At 38.6% G+C, this 13,105-nt stretch overlaps 1 protein-coding gene and 1 long non-coding RNA gene across 3 annotated transcripts; one reads left to right on the forward strand and one right to left on the reverse strand.

The window, feature by feature from the left end:
• Positions 1-2,400: 2,400 nt before the first annotated feature.
• Positions 2,401-3,271, forward strand: LOC127565906 (uncharacterized). The gene is made up of 3 exons (XR_007955300.1): positions 2,401-2,677; positions 2,740-2,811; positions 2,870-3,271. It is a non-coding gene; the product is annotated as an uncharacterized LOC127565906 (long non-coding RNA).
• A 5,974-nt stretch (positions 3,272-9,245) lies between these two features.
• Positions 9,246-10,711, reverse strand: LOC117574507 (uncharacterized). Of its 2 annotated transcripts, none has more exons than XM_034258360.2 (5): positions 10,235-10,711; positions 10,051-10,158; positions 9,787-9,993; positions 9,567-9,713; positions 9,246-9,487 (listed from the first exon to the last, which is right to left on the reverse strand). In XM_034258360.2, the coding sequence occupies exons 1-3, from the start codon at positions 10,592-10,594 to the stop codon at positions 9,799-9,801; spliced, it is 663 nt and encodes a 220-aa protein (XP_034114251.1). In that variant the 5' UTR covers positions 10,595-10,711; the 3' UTR covers positions 9,246-9,487; positions 9,567-9,713; positions 9,787-9,798. The 2 variants fall into 2 exon arrangements, with proteins under 2 accessions (XP_034114251.1, XP_034114255.1); XM_034258364.2 differs by having other exon boundaries at positions 9,567-9,723; positions 10,235-10,710.
• Positions 10,712-13,105: the final 2,394 nt, after the last annotated feature.

Here is a 13,105-nt window from a genome sequence, read left to right on the forward strand (position 1 = left end):
CAATTGAAATGGCAACAAGACCTATCACAACACTCTTAATGACGAATGAGTTATCTACTGTGTGTGTGTGTGTTGTGCACGATGGAATGGAAAAGAATTTCTCATAATTGGAAAGAACCGAGTTTTATTTGCAGCACACGTTTCGGCCAAGGATGACAGACTTGGCAGCAAGCAAACAAATATATGCCCAGCAGGAGCTGCAGAGGTAGAGAGCGAGAAAATAACGCCCAATACTTCGGCAAACATAAATTTATTTATGAGCATGTGGTGTGGCATGCAACTCCAACCTAGATTCACACTCCACCCTCACACGTCCACGCCCAGCTGCTGCTGTTGCTGTGAGAGTCCCAGCGGAGTGCCGAAGAGCTGCTTCATGGCAGTTGGTTGCCATCGTCTCGCAGCTACTTCCGCCGCGCTTACAAATTGTTTGAGGGCGAATTTTAATTATTCTTCATTGTTTTGATAGCAACGCGTGCTGCTCTCTTGCCGGTTGTCAAGGGGAGCACACAAGTGGCGAAAAGGAAGACAAATGCGAAGGGGAAGAGGAAGAAGAAACGCAGCTGCAACTGGGTTGAACCTGGAGCAGGACTCTGTTAGCTTTGCCAGCGCAATGCTGCGTTGACAGCATCACTAACCCAACTGCAGGCAGCCTGACCCCAGTCTTCGTTTATTTGGATTTGGGTTTGGCTTTAGCTTTGGCTTTGGCTTTCGCTTGGATTCACAGTTTTCCCCCCATTGACGCGTTTGGTGGTGCAAATGGTCTCCTAGACGCAGAAACAATTATTCTTTTGTCATATTCCATCTCATGCCTTGTCCCTTTTGTTTGTATAGTCTTGCAGAATGGCTTCTCTACAGGGCTGAGGCTTATTTGATTTCGGTGCCATGATGAAACGCAAGCCAACATTAGATTATGTCTGAGCTAAACATGGTTTTCGCATAAATATAATATAATTTGGCGGTGCTTTAAACAGACTCTTGAACCATTGACAGTCCGAAACTCAGCTCTCAAATAGTTTCGTTGACATTTTCGCCTATAACTTTCTTGTTTTTTTTTTTTTTTTGGCGCCTAAGCGAGAGACGACATTAAGTAAAAAGAAAGTGGAAAGGATGTTTGAAGAGGGACATGAAGAAGTTTGATTATTTAAATTTGTTTACTGCTGACTTCTTAGTTGTTGTCGCTGTCCTTTTTGTAATTAACTGCAGACAAACTGTGAATCAGGTCACTCATACGACCCGTCGCCATCTCTTCTGTGCACCAACACTAACTTACAAATTAATTTTTATAAATAGCTTTTAAAATTATTACCCTCGCTGCTTGGTAGCAGTTTTGACCTGGACGCAGCTGCAACTAACGTTAGTTGCCAACTGTTCCACTTGCTGCAAGTGATTGGTCCGGTCCGGTCCGGTCTTCGCCAGCGATTTTAATTAATTTGTCAACTTAAAGGACACCTGGTGGGAATTTCGTATTCCTCAAAAATTCATTAGAGCATTGGCCATTCTGGTGGCTTAACTTTAAGTTAAATGCTTTTATTTATAAGCCTTTATGCCTTTTATACCTGTACCTTTTTTATAGAAAACTTTTTCTTGAAATTCGTTAAGAGCAACGCACACTTTTAGTTCCTTATGAGTTCAAAGATGCATACACTTTAAAAGTTGAACACGTTTATGCATAAACATGAGTAACATATAATATGTTTCTTTGATGTTGTTTGGCAACATCAAGGATTGTTCATGTCTGCTTCAGAGATAATTATTTGTTTCTATACTAATTATTAGCCGGATAAAGAATAGATAGGGATTAATAAGAGCAATCAATATAAATTTATCCAACTGAAAGTCCAACTGTAAACTAGTTAACTGGTTGCCATAAGCATTTGAAACAGTTTAAAAATAAATACATCAAAAATAAAGTAAATAAAATGCAATACGGTACAATTTTCTAGCTGCTCTGCAAAGAATGCTAGTTGTTGTTGCCGTGTTCTCGTGGTGGCTGTTGCTATCGCTATTGCGGCGGCTACTGTGGAACGTGGCAGATTATGCTGTATTATCACCTGTAATTCCTTATTGGCAATCAAAACTTTGCCGCATGCTGCACGTTCTCGGCGTGTCGCGCCCGTTTGCCTTCACAATATTATCGCATTTTCTACTTTCAATAAAAAGCAAAATCTGCGCATGCAGCCAAACTTTTAATTTTATTGGTAAACTTGGTGAGTGGACATGAACCACATCCGCCAAGCGGGTCTCTCTCTTTCTCTCTCTATCTATTTCTATCTCTCTTTTTGTCGGCCAGTACGTCTCTGTTCTCCTATAAGAATAACTACGAGCATAGCAACTTTATAAGTAATCGAAAAGTTTGATAGAGCTTTTTGAGTGAGCTGACAGCAAATTTCAAGCCGAAACAATTACTACATTGTTCAATAGATCAGAAAATATCGGAAATAAATTATAATTTATGCAAAAGAAACTGATAATAATAAGTATGCTGAAAATTGGGAAACATTGATTGCACGTTATTACGTTGAGCCAATAAAGTCGTGGCAACGAAAGTCTCCTTAGTGATCTCCACTAATTAAGTTAAAGCTGGAAAAATGGGAATACAAATGGAAACTTGAGAAAATGACTCAACAATGCGGTGGCCATTCAGGATGGGCATGTCGTTCTGAGCAGTTGCAACTCCGTATGTTTTCCTCCTTTGTTTTGTGCAACCGGAATTAAAACTAAGCACTTCATGGCACTCAGCTCACATAAACAGCGCAGGCAATAGGGAAGGCAAGGTCTAGCTATGTGGCTGTGGGTTGTGCTTCAAAAATCGTAAAATTGAAATTATAATTGCAACTGCAACTGATTCGAAATGGTCTTTGTTTTCCAGCATTGTTACCAATGGGCAAAAGCTAACGACGAAGCAAGACAGTGGCAAGGAGAATAAAGGGAGGACATGGACGAAAGGGAGGAGTTTTCCATAAGTGGCTCCTAGATTCACGTCGGTTGGGCAAACGGCAGCAATCGACGGTCCACGTTTCTTTTGCTTTACTGTCCCTTGTCTGTAGGATGTTAGCTGTTGTCTGGCAAAAGATGTTCTAATTACGGTCTTAACTTGCTGAATTCTTAAAATGCTTGTCAAATAATAATTATTTAGAAAGCATTTTCAGTTATGAAATGAAATACGAGCGCATCTTGCAATTTTCCTTTATAATTGCCGCGCTCTGCTTTCCTTTGTTTTTTTTTTGTTTTCTATGTTTATACCCGCTATCCATAGGGTAGAAGGGTATTATAACTTTGTGTCTGCAGAAGGAGACATCTCCAACCATATAAAGTACTTGTTCTCTTCAAAGGCGTTAACAGCCGATAGGATATAGCCATGCCCGTCTGTCTGTCTGTCCGTCCGTCCGTATGAACATCTAGATCTCAGAGACTATAAGAGAAAAAGACAGTTATTGTTATCTGGCAAGCAGATCAATTTTGTTTCAAATTGTAGTGTTATATCAATATACCAAATATTGACTCTTGGTACATTTTTAATAATTTTGCTGTATATTAACTCGGTATATTTTAAAATTATTACCGCACTGTTTTGTTTTTATTCAAAATGGGGAGCGAGTATCTAACAGTCGAGCACACTCGACTGTCATATTTTCTTACTTGTTTTTGTCTTCTTTTATTTCGAGATTCAGCTCACAGTATGTATCTCGCATTTGGTATCTAGTATTTAGTATTTCTCTTTCGCGTCCTTGTACTCAGTTCATGTTCCGATTAACATCCGATGCGTTGGCTGGCAATAGAGCTAGAGATGCGGAATCGCACCAGCTTTTGCGTTACTCCATTTGCCTGTGTGCGTAAACCCGAATCCTTGCCAAGTGGCATGTGGCACAGAGCGTGTGGCGTGTGGCATTTGGCATGCCGGATGTAGTGACATTTGGGAAGCACACCAAAAATTTCAGCATTTTTACAAAAGCTACATCGGGAATGTGCGCCGATAGCACTTTGCGTTGTGCTCCACATTCGCATTTTGTGACTGCATTTACTCCGATTTGGCCAGTATTTCAATTGTTTTGCTTCCATTTTCACTTTTTTCACCCTTATTCGGTCTTTTCATGTTTTGCATTTTTTTGTTTTCGAAATATTTAAAAAATTTGCCAGTTCCTTTATGTCATTGAATTTGACATTCTATATCCATCCTTTTATTGACTTTACTGGTTCAGGGGGCGAATACATGATGGCTTTGGCAATCAATATTTGTTACTGATTCTTTACTGCTTTGATTGAAATCTTGATGCTTGTTGTCGCGAATAGTGCATATATCATATAGTGACAATATATAGTATGTTATATTGCAAGTCTGCAAATCTAGAGTCTCTTAATTGAATTAACTACTCAGTTTTACAACACATTTTGTTGAAACTTCGACAAGATTTATTATTTGCTATCACAACAAAATTGAAGCTTTAGTATTATAAGTATCTCACAAGTATCTAGTGGCAAACGGACTCTCAACGTTTTTAAATTGGTGTAGCTGCAAGCATGAAATTATTTTTAAGCACGAGATGACCGTAAATTGCACAAAAGCCAATTGCGAGAATGTGTTAGGAAATTGTTTTGTGTACATTGGAGAAGAAGAAAGAAGGACATCGGAATGGTCGTCGCCGTATGAGGGCAGTCAGGATAAGCATAAAACAAGACAATATACACAGAGCGGACGGACGGATGGACCGACAGAGCAGACAGTAAAATATACTTAGATGTTGCCTTTTCGTTGGCACATCTTGCCACTTATTGGAGCTGCAGTTGCAGCTGCAACAGCAGCATCAACAGCAGCAACATGGCAACAGCAACAGCAACTGATTCGGATTGCTCGAAACTAGAGAATATATATGCAATGTTAAGTGTGCTAGATTGTTGTGCCCCCTTCTGGGTGTGAGTATGTGCATGTGTGTGTTGCATGTGCGTACGTGTGTGTGTGAAAGGGCATACACTCTGGGAGCATGTGGTTAAGAGGAGGTGAAATCTGCAGCAAGTGTTTGTTGTATGCAACTGATTGCAAAGGATTTTATGGTTCCCATTGCCGTTGCAGTTGCTGCTGCTGGGCTGTGTTGTGCTGGCGATGACGATGGCGACAATGCAAAAATATACAACAGAACACCGATCGCAGCAGCAACAGCAGCATCGGCAGCAACAACAGTAGCGGGCAGGGGCAGATGTTGCAGTGCTCTTAAGTGCAGTTGGCTGGCAAGGAACGGCAAGGAACGGGGATTGCTTGTTGCCACATAAGGTGTCGTTGCAGTGGCAAAATATGAGCCCATGACAGCAGCAACGCCAGCAACGGCAGCCACGTCGGCAACGGCAGCCATACAAGCCTCTGTGAAATGCCAACATCAGCATTACATGCGGCAATTGCTGCTGCGGATTTGCAGTTTAATGCCAACGATGCCGATGCTGTTGCCGTTGCCTTTGCCGATGCCAATGCCAACGAAATGGAATCGGAAACGGAAATACGAGTGCAACGAATATGGGTTCGAGGTTCGAGTATAGTCAGCATGATGCGGTTTGCTCTATAGCCACACGAACTGTGCCACAGTCCTGATTAGCTATCCAAACGGCAAGGCGTTCATTTGTTTAGTTCGTTTGGTTAGGCCGAAGTGTGTCGCTTTCCGCGTCCAGCTTCAAGCTTTAACTCCCGAACTTCTCTTTAAAATTTAAAGCACAATTAGCAAGATTTTCGCCCAGTCTTGTCTCACTCTCTCTCTCCCGCTCCCGTTTCTATCTTTTACAACAATACTGTACACAAAAGCTAAGCAACATTTAGCGGAAAATCAGCAGATTTGAGCATGCCTGAAATGAATTCCGATTTGGTTGCTTCTTTGCAATGCACACTCCGGCTGGCTTTTGTTGTGCGACCATCGTTTTCTCTCCCCATCCCAATTTCCAGCAACGTACTGTAACTATATGGCACGCTCTGATGTTGTTTCTTTATCAAACGCATTGATTTGATTTCAAAGCTTGCGAGGCATTTACATTTGCCCGCACATTGCTTGGGTTCTATGCTTTTCTCCGTTCTCTTCTCTTCTGTGTGTGCTCGTTAACAAAAGATACTTACATATGTATTCATGTATCTTTCAGATACTCGCACTGCCATGGCATGGCATTTGGCTTCGTGTTCGGGTGGCTGGGCCATGATGCCATGATGTTCCTTACACTCTTTTACTTGGTTAGATTTAAATGCCGAAATTTCAATGCTGCACACATCACGTTCCCCATTCTTTGCCTCAGACTCTGCCGTTTATTTTTATACCCGCTACCCATAGGGTAGAAGGGTATTATAACTTTGTGCCGGCAGGAAATGTATGTAACAGGTAGAAGGAGGCATCTCCGACCCTATAAAGTATATATATTCTTGATCAGCGTCAACAGCCGAGACGATATAGCCATGTCCGTCTGTCCGTCCGTCCGTCTGTCCGTCTGTCCGTATGAACACCTAGATCTCAGAGACTATAAGAGATAGAGCTATAATTTTTTTTCGACAGCATTTGTTATGTTTGCACGCAGATCAAGTTTGTTTCAAATTTTTGCCACGCCCACTTCCGCCCCCGCAAATCAAAAAAATCGAATAACAAGCGTAATTTTAAGGCTAGAGTTACGAATTTTGGTATATACAGTAATAACTATAATAGTTATGATCCCTGAAAATTTGGTTGCGATCAGAAAAAAATTGTGGAAGCTATTTAAGAAATACTTTTGTATGGGCAAAAACGCCTACTTACTAGGGGTCTTAGTTGCTTTGTCTGACAATCTGGTATATTGTGCCGTCTATGGTATATTTTGAATGCGGTACTATATCGATATACCATATATACCATTTGGTATATTTTTAGTATTTTTGCGGTATATTTGGTATATTTTGAGAATAATACCGCAAAATATATTGCTTTTATTTAAAATGGGTAGCGGGTATCTCACAGTCGAGCACACTCGACTGTAGCTTTCTTACTTGTTTTTTTTTGTTTGCTTTTGCTACCCCGAGGACATATGCGCAGTATCACAATGTATGGATGTAGTCGAGTCGAAGGGGAACACGTGAAAGTGTAATCACTTGTACTTAATATGCAGATGATGACAATGTGACAATCAAAATGATTCCAGGTCGCTTGATACTTCGCTACTACGTCTACACTCGTCTCTACGAGAATGTATTCGAGCTTGTACTTCCACTCGTATAGTACTGAGGATGGCGTTATGGGAATCTGATTATTATTATCATCGTTAGAAGTAATGCCTTCCCTTTCGCTGCCAAATCGGATTTTCCTGCCCAGATTTCCAGCAGACATCAACGCATCAACGCATTAGATGGCTGCTTCTGCCAAAGCACTGAATTCTAAAAAGGCAATTCCATTTTATTTTCATGTCCCAAATTGTTTGCTCTCGCACATTTTCTATTGTCAAAGCGTTTTTGTAATACAAAACTGAAACATTCTTATAGTGATTGTGATTAATTCATCACCACTAATTGGTTTGATTAAATTTTGTCTACCTGATGAAATCTGAGACAAATTTTAGTAACAAAACTATTTTCTTGAATGCTAAATGTTAAGCACGTAACTTAATTATGCACATTCTCATACATCACATTTGAGGTTATTAATGCACTCTGTAGCTGTAGCTTCATTAAATTATTTACTGCAAGCGAGTACACCAAAAAAATGTTGGTCAAAAGTTGGTCATGAAAAATGAACAGCATGGGACGTGGACGTGTGTGTGAGGAGGTTACACGGAGTGTATGTTAAGAATATAAATGTGAGTAAAATGGTTCCTTTTGTAAAAAGCCACACGAGGCATAAAACCGAAAAAACTGTTGATGAAACAGCTGAACAGCAGAAAAGCTGAACAACTGAAGCACGCGCAGCGGGAAGCTCGACTTTTTGAACTGAAGTGAAATGCAACAGGAGGCAGCGTGTTAATGCCGAAGGGGCAAGAACAACAACATCAACAACATGAACAACAAAAGCAACAACTACCCTCGACAACATCAAGTGCCAAACTCGTGACGAACTGGAGCGCCCCTGGTCACTGGTCCTCGAACTCATGGGGTCGCGCGTTCATCACGTCAAGATTTGCAGTCGTCTCTGTTCGCTGACTTGCTATGTAGTTGATGGCTATCGGGTAGCGGGTAACGAAAGGCAGGCAGTGTGTGGCAAGCTGGTTTCGCTAGTGTATTTCATGTTTTCCTTTGAGCTGCTGCTGCATGTCTGGATGAGGTTCATTCGCCGTTTTTTAAGCCAGACATTGTCCTAATGAGGCGTGTGTCACTGACTGCCCTGTGTCGAAGTCGGAGTCAAAGGGCAGCTGTCGCGCTTTCTGATTGTCCAAATGTTTGGCGTCTGCTTCAAAGTGAGTGACAAGTTATACACCAAATTGCATTTACAAGCAGTCTTCTCTTTTCTCTTCTCTTTTTTTACTTGTGTATTCCCCAGCGTTATTACTCATACGCACAGTTGCACGTAAACGAAATTACGTATACGAAACGAAACGCAAACTCACACTCAAAGAGCTTTAGAGCGACATCGAAAATTCGCTAAAGCGTTCACATACAGAATGTTGCTATTTATTTCGACGTGCTCTTTTATTGCTCTTTGCCTGCATTTTAAATACTCTTATCACCTCATCCTCTAAATGCAAACGTTTTTTTTCATGATTGCCCAACATTTAGTTAGCTTAAAGCTCCACCTTCCTTCGAGGCTTGCACAATTTAATTTACAAACATCGTTGTAGGCAACACATTTATGGCATATGTTTTCATACACTGCGCCCACATGTGCTGCCGACCGAGTTTAATTGTTCTTTAAAGCCACAAAACAAATTCCGACATAGACAAAGAAGTACATCCACGGCATACAATTTTATACACAAGGAGTTAAAAATGAAGGCGCAAACAAGGAGCCAGAAACAATTACACACAAAGATGAGAAAACAACAATAAGAACAACTGCTCGAAAGGCAATTTTAACTTTTCTGTATACCTCATAGAAAAGTACTTTGCATTGTAATGGGGAAAGAGCCTTAAGGGCCTATTTCAGACACTTGTGTCTCTTATGTAGTCGGTTCTAAACAGACTATACACGCGAGACCATCCTATACTCATTTAGCCCTGCGGTTCTCTCATTACCAGAAATTAGTTCACTTGGTTTAGCTTACCATATAGCCAAGGATATTAACATAAATGTTAATTGTGTAGGCTTCAATATGATGTAAATAGCTTATGCTGCAATTAACATTATATTTGTTTGGAATAAATTAATTAAAATCAAAAATTTTGGTTTTTCATTGACAACTATGAAAATACATTATAAATTTTGAAAAACTAGAAATTCGTTCACCTTTTTGTTGGAAACATCTTTCGTAATTTTGTACCCTTCAATGAATATCCAATTTTCTAATCATTAATGATTATTTCTCTTGCAATAGGGTGCCGACAGAAAATTCTTTTCATCTTGAAAGACTTGACAGAATTGTTAAATTATTTAATTGTTTTAAATTTAAATAGTGTGTTATATATTTTATACATATTTTATACATACCTTAACACAGATATCAAGTTCTTTTTAGTTAACGAAATTTCGTAAATTGAAATTGGAATGAAAAATCTTAAATCATAAATCTGCTTTGGCGGCTATTTCAGTCTCATCCGAAGTTATTATTTATAAGGATAAACTTTATCCTAATAACTGATTGAAGCTTGTTGAATAACAACGACAGATAATACGATTTCGAATTCTTTATGTATTGAAATATACTCACAACATTTTAAGGTTAATCTTCACCAGGAAAAAAGGTCGCTATGTTTCCACAATATGCAATGATAGTTCGGTCGGATACATCTGGGAAAACCTGTCCCAGAAATTCCAGAAGTCCAGGTTGATTGCTGACTACTTCATAGTATTCTTCGTATGAGATTGTGCCATCCTTATCCAAATCAAATTTATTAAATATGAACTCGCACATGTCCTGAAAATACAAATATTTGTTAACAATTACTCTTAATTAAGAGACATTCTTATTTACCGCTTGCAACTCCTTGACTTCATCGTCATCTTCGCCAACAAAGAAATTGTTAATAGCCATGCCGACAGTTTCACGATTCAATGTGCCAGAAGAAGAAGTTGTATAGACCTATTTAATATTATAATTGTATTAAATACCTAATTATCCAGATAGTTAAATAACTGAAAAAAACAAATGAACAAACTTTATAAGCAAATTGCATGCGTTCTTCCAGGTTTTTGCTCAGAAATACGGAAAACAATTTCATCCAGGCTTCTGGACCAATGAAGCTAACGTCCGCAGTAATATTTAGTAATATGCGTTCTATAATACTCATGTCGTAGATCCGAAAAAGTACCAAGAATAAGTTGTACATCTGTTTCTTCTTCATTTGCTTGGCTGAGGGACCGTTAATTTGTACAAATTTGTAGTATATTATCAGCAGACAAACGACTTCAGTGTTTGTGAACTCCGTCGTTGCGGTGAACTGCTTAATCAGGCTACTGTAAAGGGTTAAAAACTTGGTGTTAGCCATGTCATCCATGGTTGTATCTATACGATTCATCGTGACGTCTTATATTGTATCTGCTACAGTTCGAAGTTAGTGACACGTTTTCTTGAATTTTTACTTTTTTACTGTCATGTGGTGTGATATTATTGAACTTGAAAATGACTTTACAAACTCAGAGGCCTACTTGGTAGTACTTACATGGAAAAAGTATTTATAAATATTGAGCCTGCAGCGTAATCTTGCAAGTATTTTAACTTCACATAACCATAACAGAATATTATTTAAATTCTTAAAGTCTGCAGCCCTTGCACAATTTGTCATACTTAAGAAATTGTGATTTAAGCCCGTTAAAATACCAAATGCAAAATGTATCAATCAAAACGGTATACAAAGTACAATAAAAATCCTTTGGCTTTAGCCGCTCTGAATGTGTATTTGGCGCTCTGCTGTTCAGCGATGTGTTGTGTTGTGGGTTTTTTTTTTTGTTTTTTTTTTTGTATTTCGTTGTAAATCCGCTAACACTCCGTGTTGTCAACTTGCCGACATTAAGGCGCGTGAATCTTTTTTTTATTGTTATGTCTCCGTGTTGAGGGGTTGAGCCCCGTCTATACGGCCTGTGAAAGCGGTGCGGTTAGCAGGAGTTGTATGGGAGGGTGGATTGTAGGGCCGCTTGTATGACAGCATGTGTGGCATACAATTACAAGAGAGCCAGAAAAGTAAAGGCAACATTTGTTACCCCAAAACAAAATGGCAGCACGACCATTCTCTCTGTCTGATTTCCAGTTGAGGGCGTCTTTCATGTCCTTCGCCTACTCCTTGGCGCCTGGCTTCGGATTATTATATTCGCGTTTCTCATGCGCACAGCTTTAAGCATTTATACATTGAAATATTTATTTCAAAAGCTAAACATGGTGCGCATAGCATCTGCAGGGGTATGGACCCTGATGTATTTTTTATGTCTCAGCTTCTTTTTTATTGCATTTAAATTGCGCTCGTTACATTTCTTGAGGTTGCACCCCTTCCATTACTCCAACAAAACAAATGCTTGTAAGCTGACAACAGTCTTGAAGAATGTGGATAATTTCGCAAAATTTCGAAGGTTCAGAATTTGTTGCCCACGCATTCATAAAACGTCAGTTCATTGTACTTTCCCGTTTTTTTGATAGATGTTCTAAATGGGTTTCTTATTCTGAGACTAAGTGTATCTATATATGTATGTATATCTCTTATCTTTGTTGTTTTAATACAAATATTGTATTATCAACGTTTATATTATAGAATACCAACAAAAATGTGAACAATTTTTTTTTGTTATTTTTGGGTGTGAGTTCCATTAATGAGTTAAAAATAAAAAAAAACGATAGAAAATTGAATATTTATACCATATATGTATGTAAGTTAATCAATATTTTATTATTTAAACTAGGAAAACGGAATTGTTCTTATTGGGAATTTAAATTGAAGCGATATCTAACTAAATAATAAACATCTAGTTGATAAATCACAGATTAGCACCATCGCCGTTAAATGATTCTTTTTATTTATTTTGTTGTTTTGTATATAGTTCAATCAATTCGTTATATAAATAAATACATTTTTTATTGATAATTCTTCTGCTGCATATTATTATGAAACGTTTCAAGCGTCTATTCGCCAAAAGGGAAACTTTATAAGTTTGCACAACAATCATATACTCCATAAGATGGACAACTAATAGATCCGCATCATCGATCATACAGCAATGATTCTGAAAATGAGGTATTTCGGCTAATATTTTGTCATACTTATCGAAAAAAATGCGATATTAATAGAAATCAGTTTATTCTTCCGAAAAATATCCAAATTTTTGGCGCCTTAAAATTATTTCAAATTGCTTTGCGATGCTTAAAAACAAAAAAACCAAAGTCGAAAAAATGAAATGAAATAGACAGGGACATAGGAAAATTTTTAAAGATAATCGTCAAGACGATTATTTTGACCTTTTTGTATAGAAATATGGTTGTTGCAGAGCAAGTTACTTATTATGATTTAACCCTTTCGGGACGGGGTTTTATTTCGAAAACCAAGATAGTTAGAGAAAATCCTTTTTCAGATTCTGAAAGATGACTAAAAATAATTATGTACTGCATACTTGGAAATCCTGAATTCGTCCTTTTATCCTGGGACATATAATCCCAATCCGTTTTTTGGGTGGGATTTAGAATCCCAATACATAATTTGAGCGGGATATATAATCCCAATACATAATTTGAGCGGGATATATAATCTTAAAAAATTAATATAAAACTCATTTCGAAACGAAAGTTTTATTTGTAAATAACAGCTGTGTAATGATATTAATTATTCAATGTATGATAAGGACCAAAACAATCGAAGCACAAAGGTGTGTTGCAGCCTGAGCACATCATTTTTGTCCGTTTTTCCTGGCCAAGTGATGTGCATCGTGCACAGCGTCTCCGATTGCCTTGATTCACTGGCAAGTGGCCTCCAATATTGAGAGCATTAGATCTTGACCGCTTGGGAAGTCTACCTCCCCGTGGTCTTGGCTGTTTGTCCATATTTTTT

The sequence above is a fragment of the Drosophila albomicans genome, chromosome 2R, assembly GCF_009650485.2.
Source record: "Drosophila albomicans strain 15112-1751.03 chromosome 2R, ASM965048v2, whole genome shotgun sequence".
NCBI classification, from domain to species: Eukaryota; Metazoa; Arthropoda; class Insecta; order Diptera; family Drosophilidae; genus Drosophila; species Drosophila albomicans.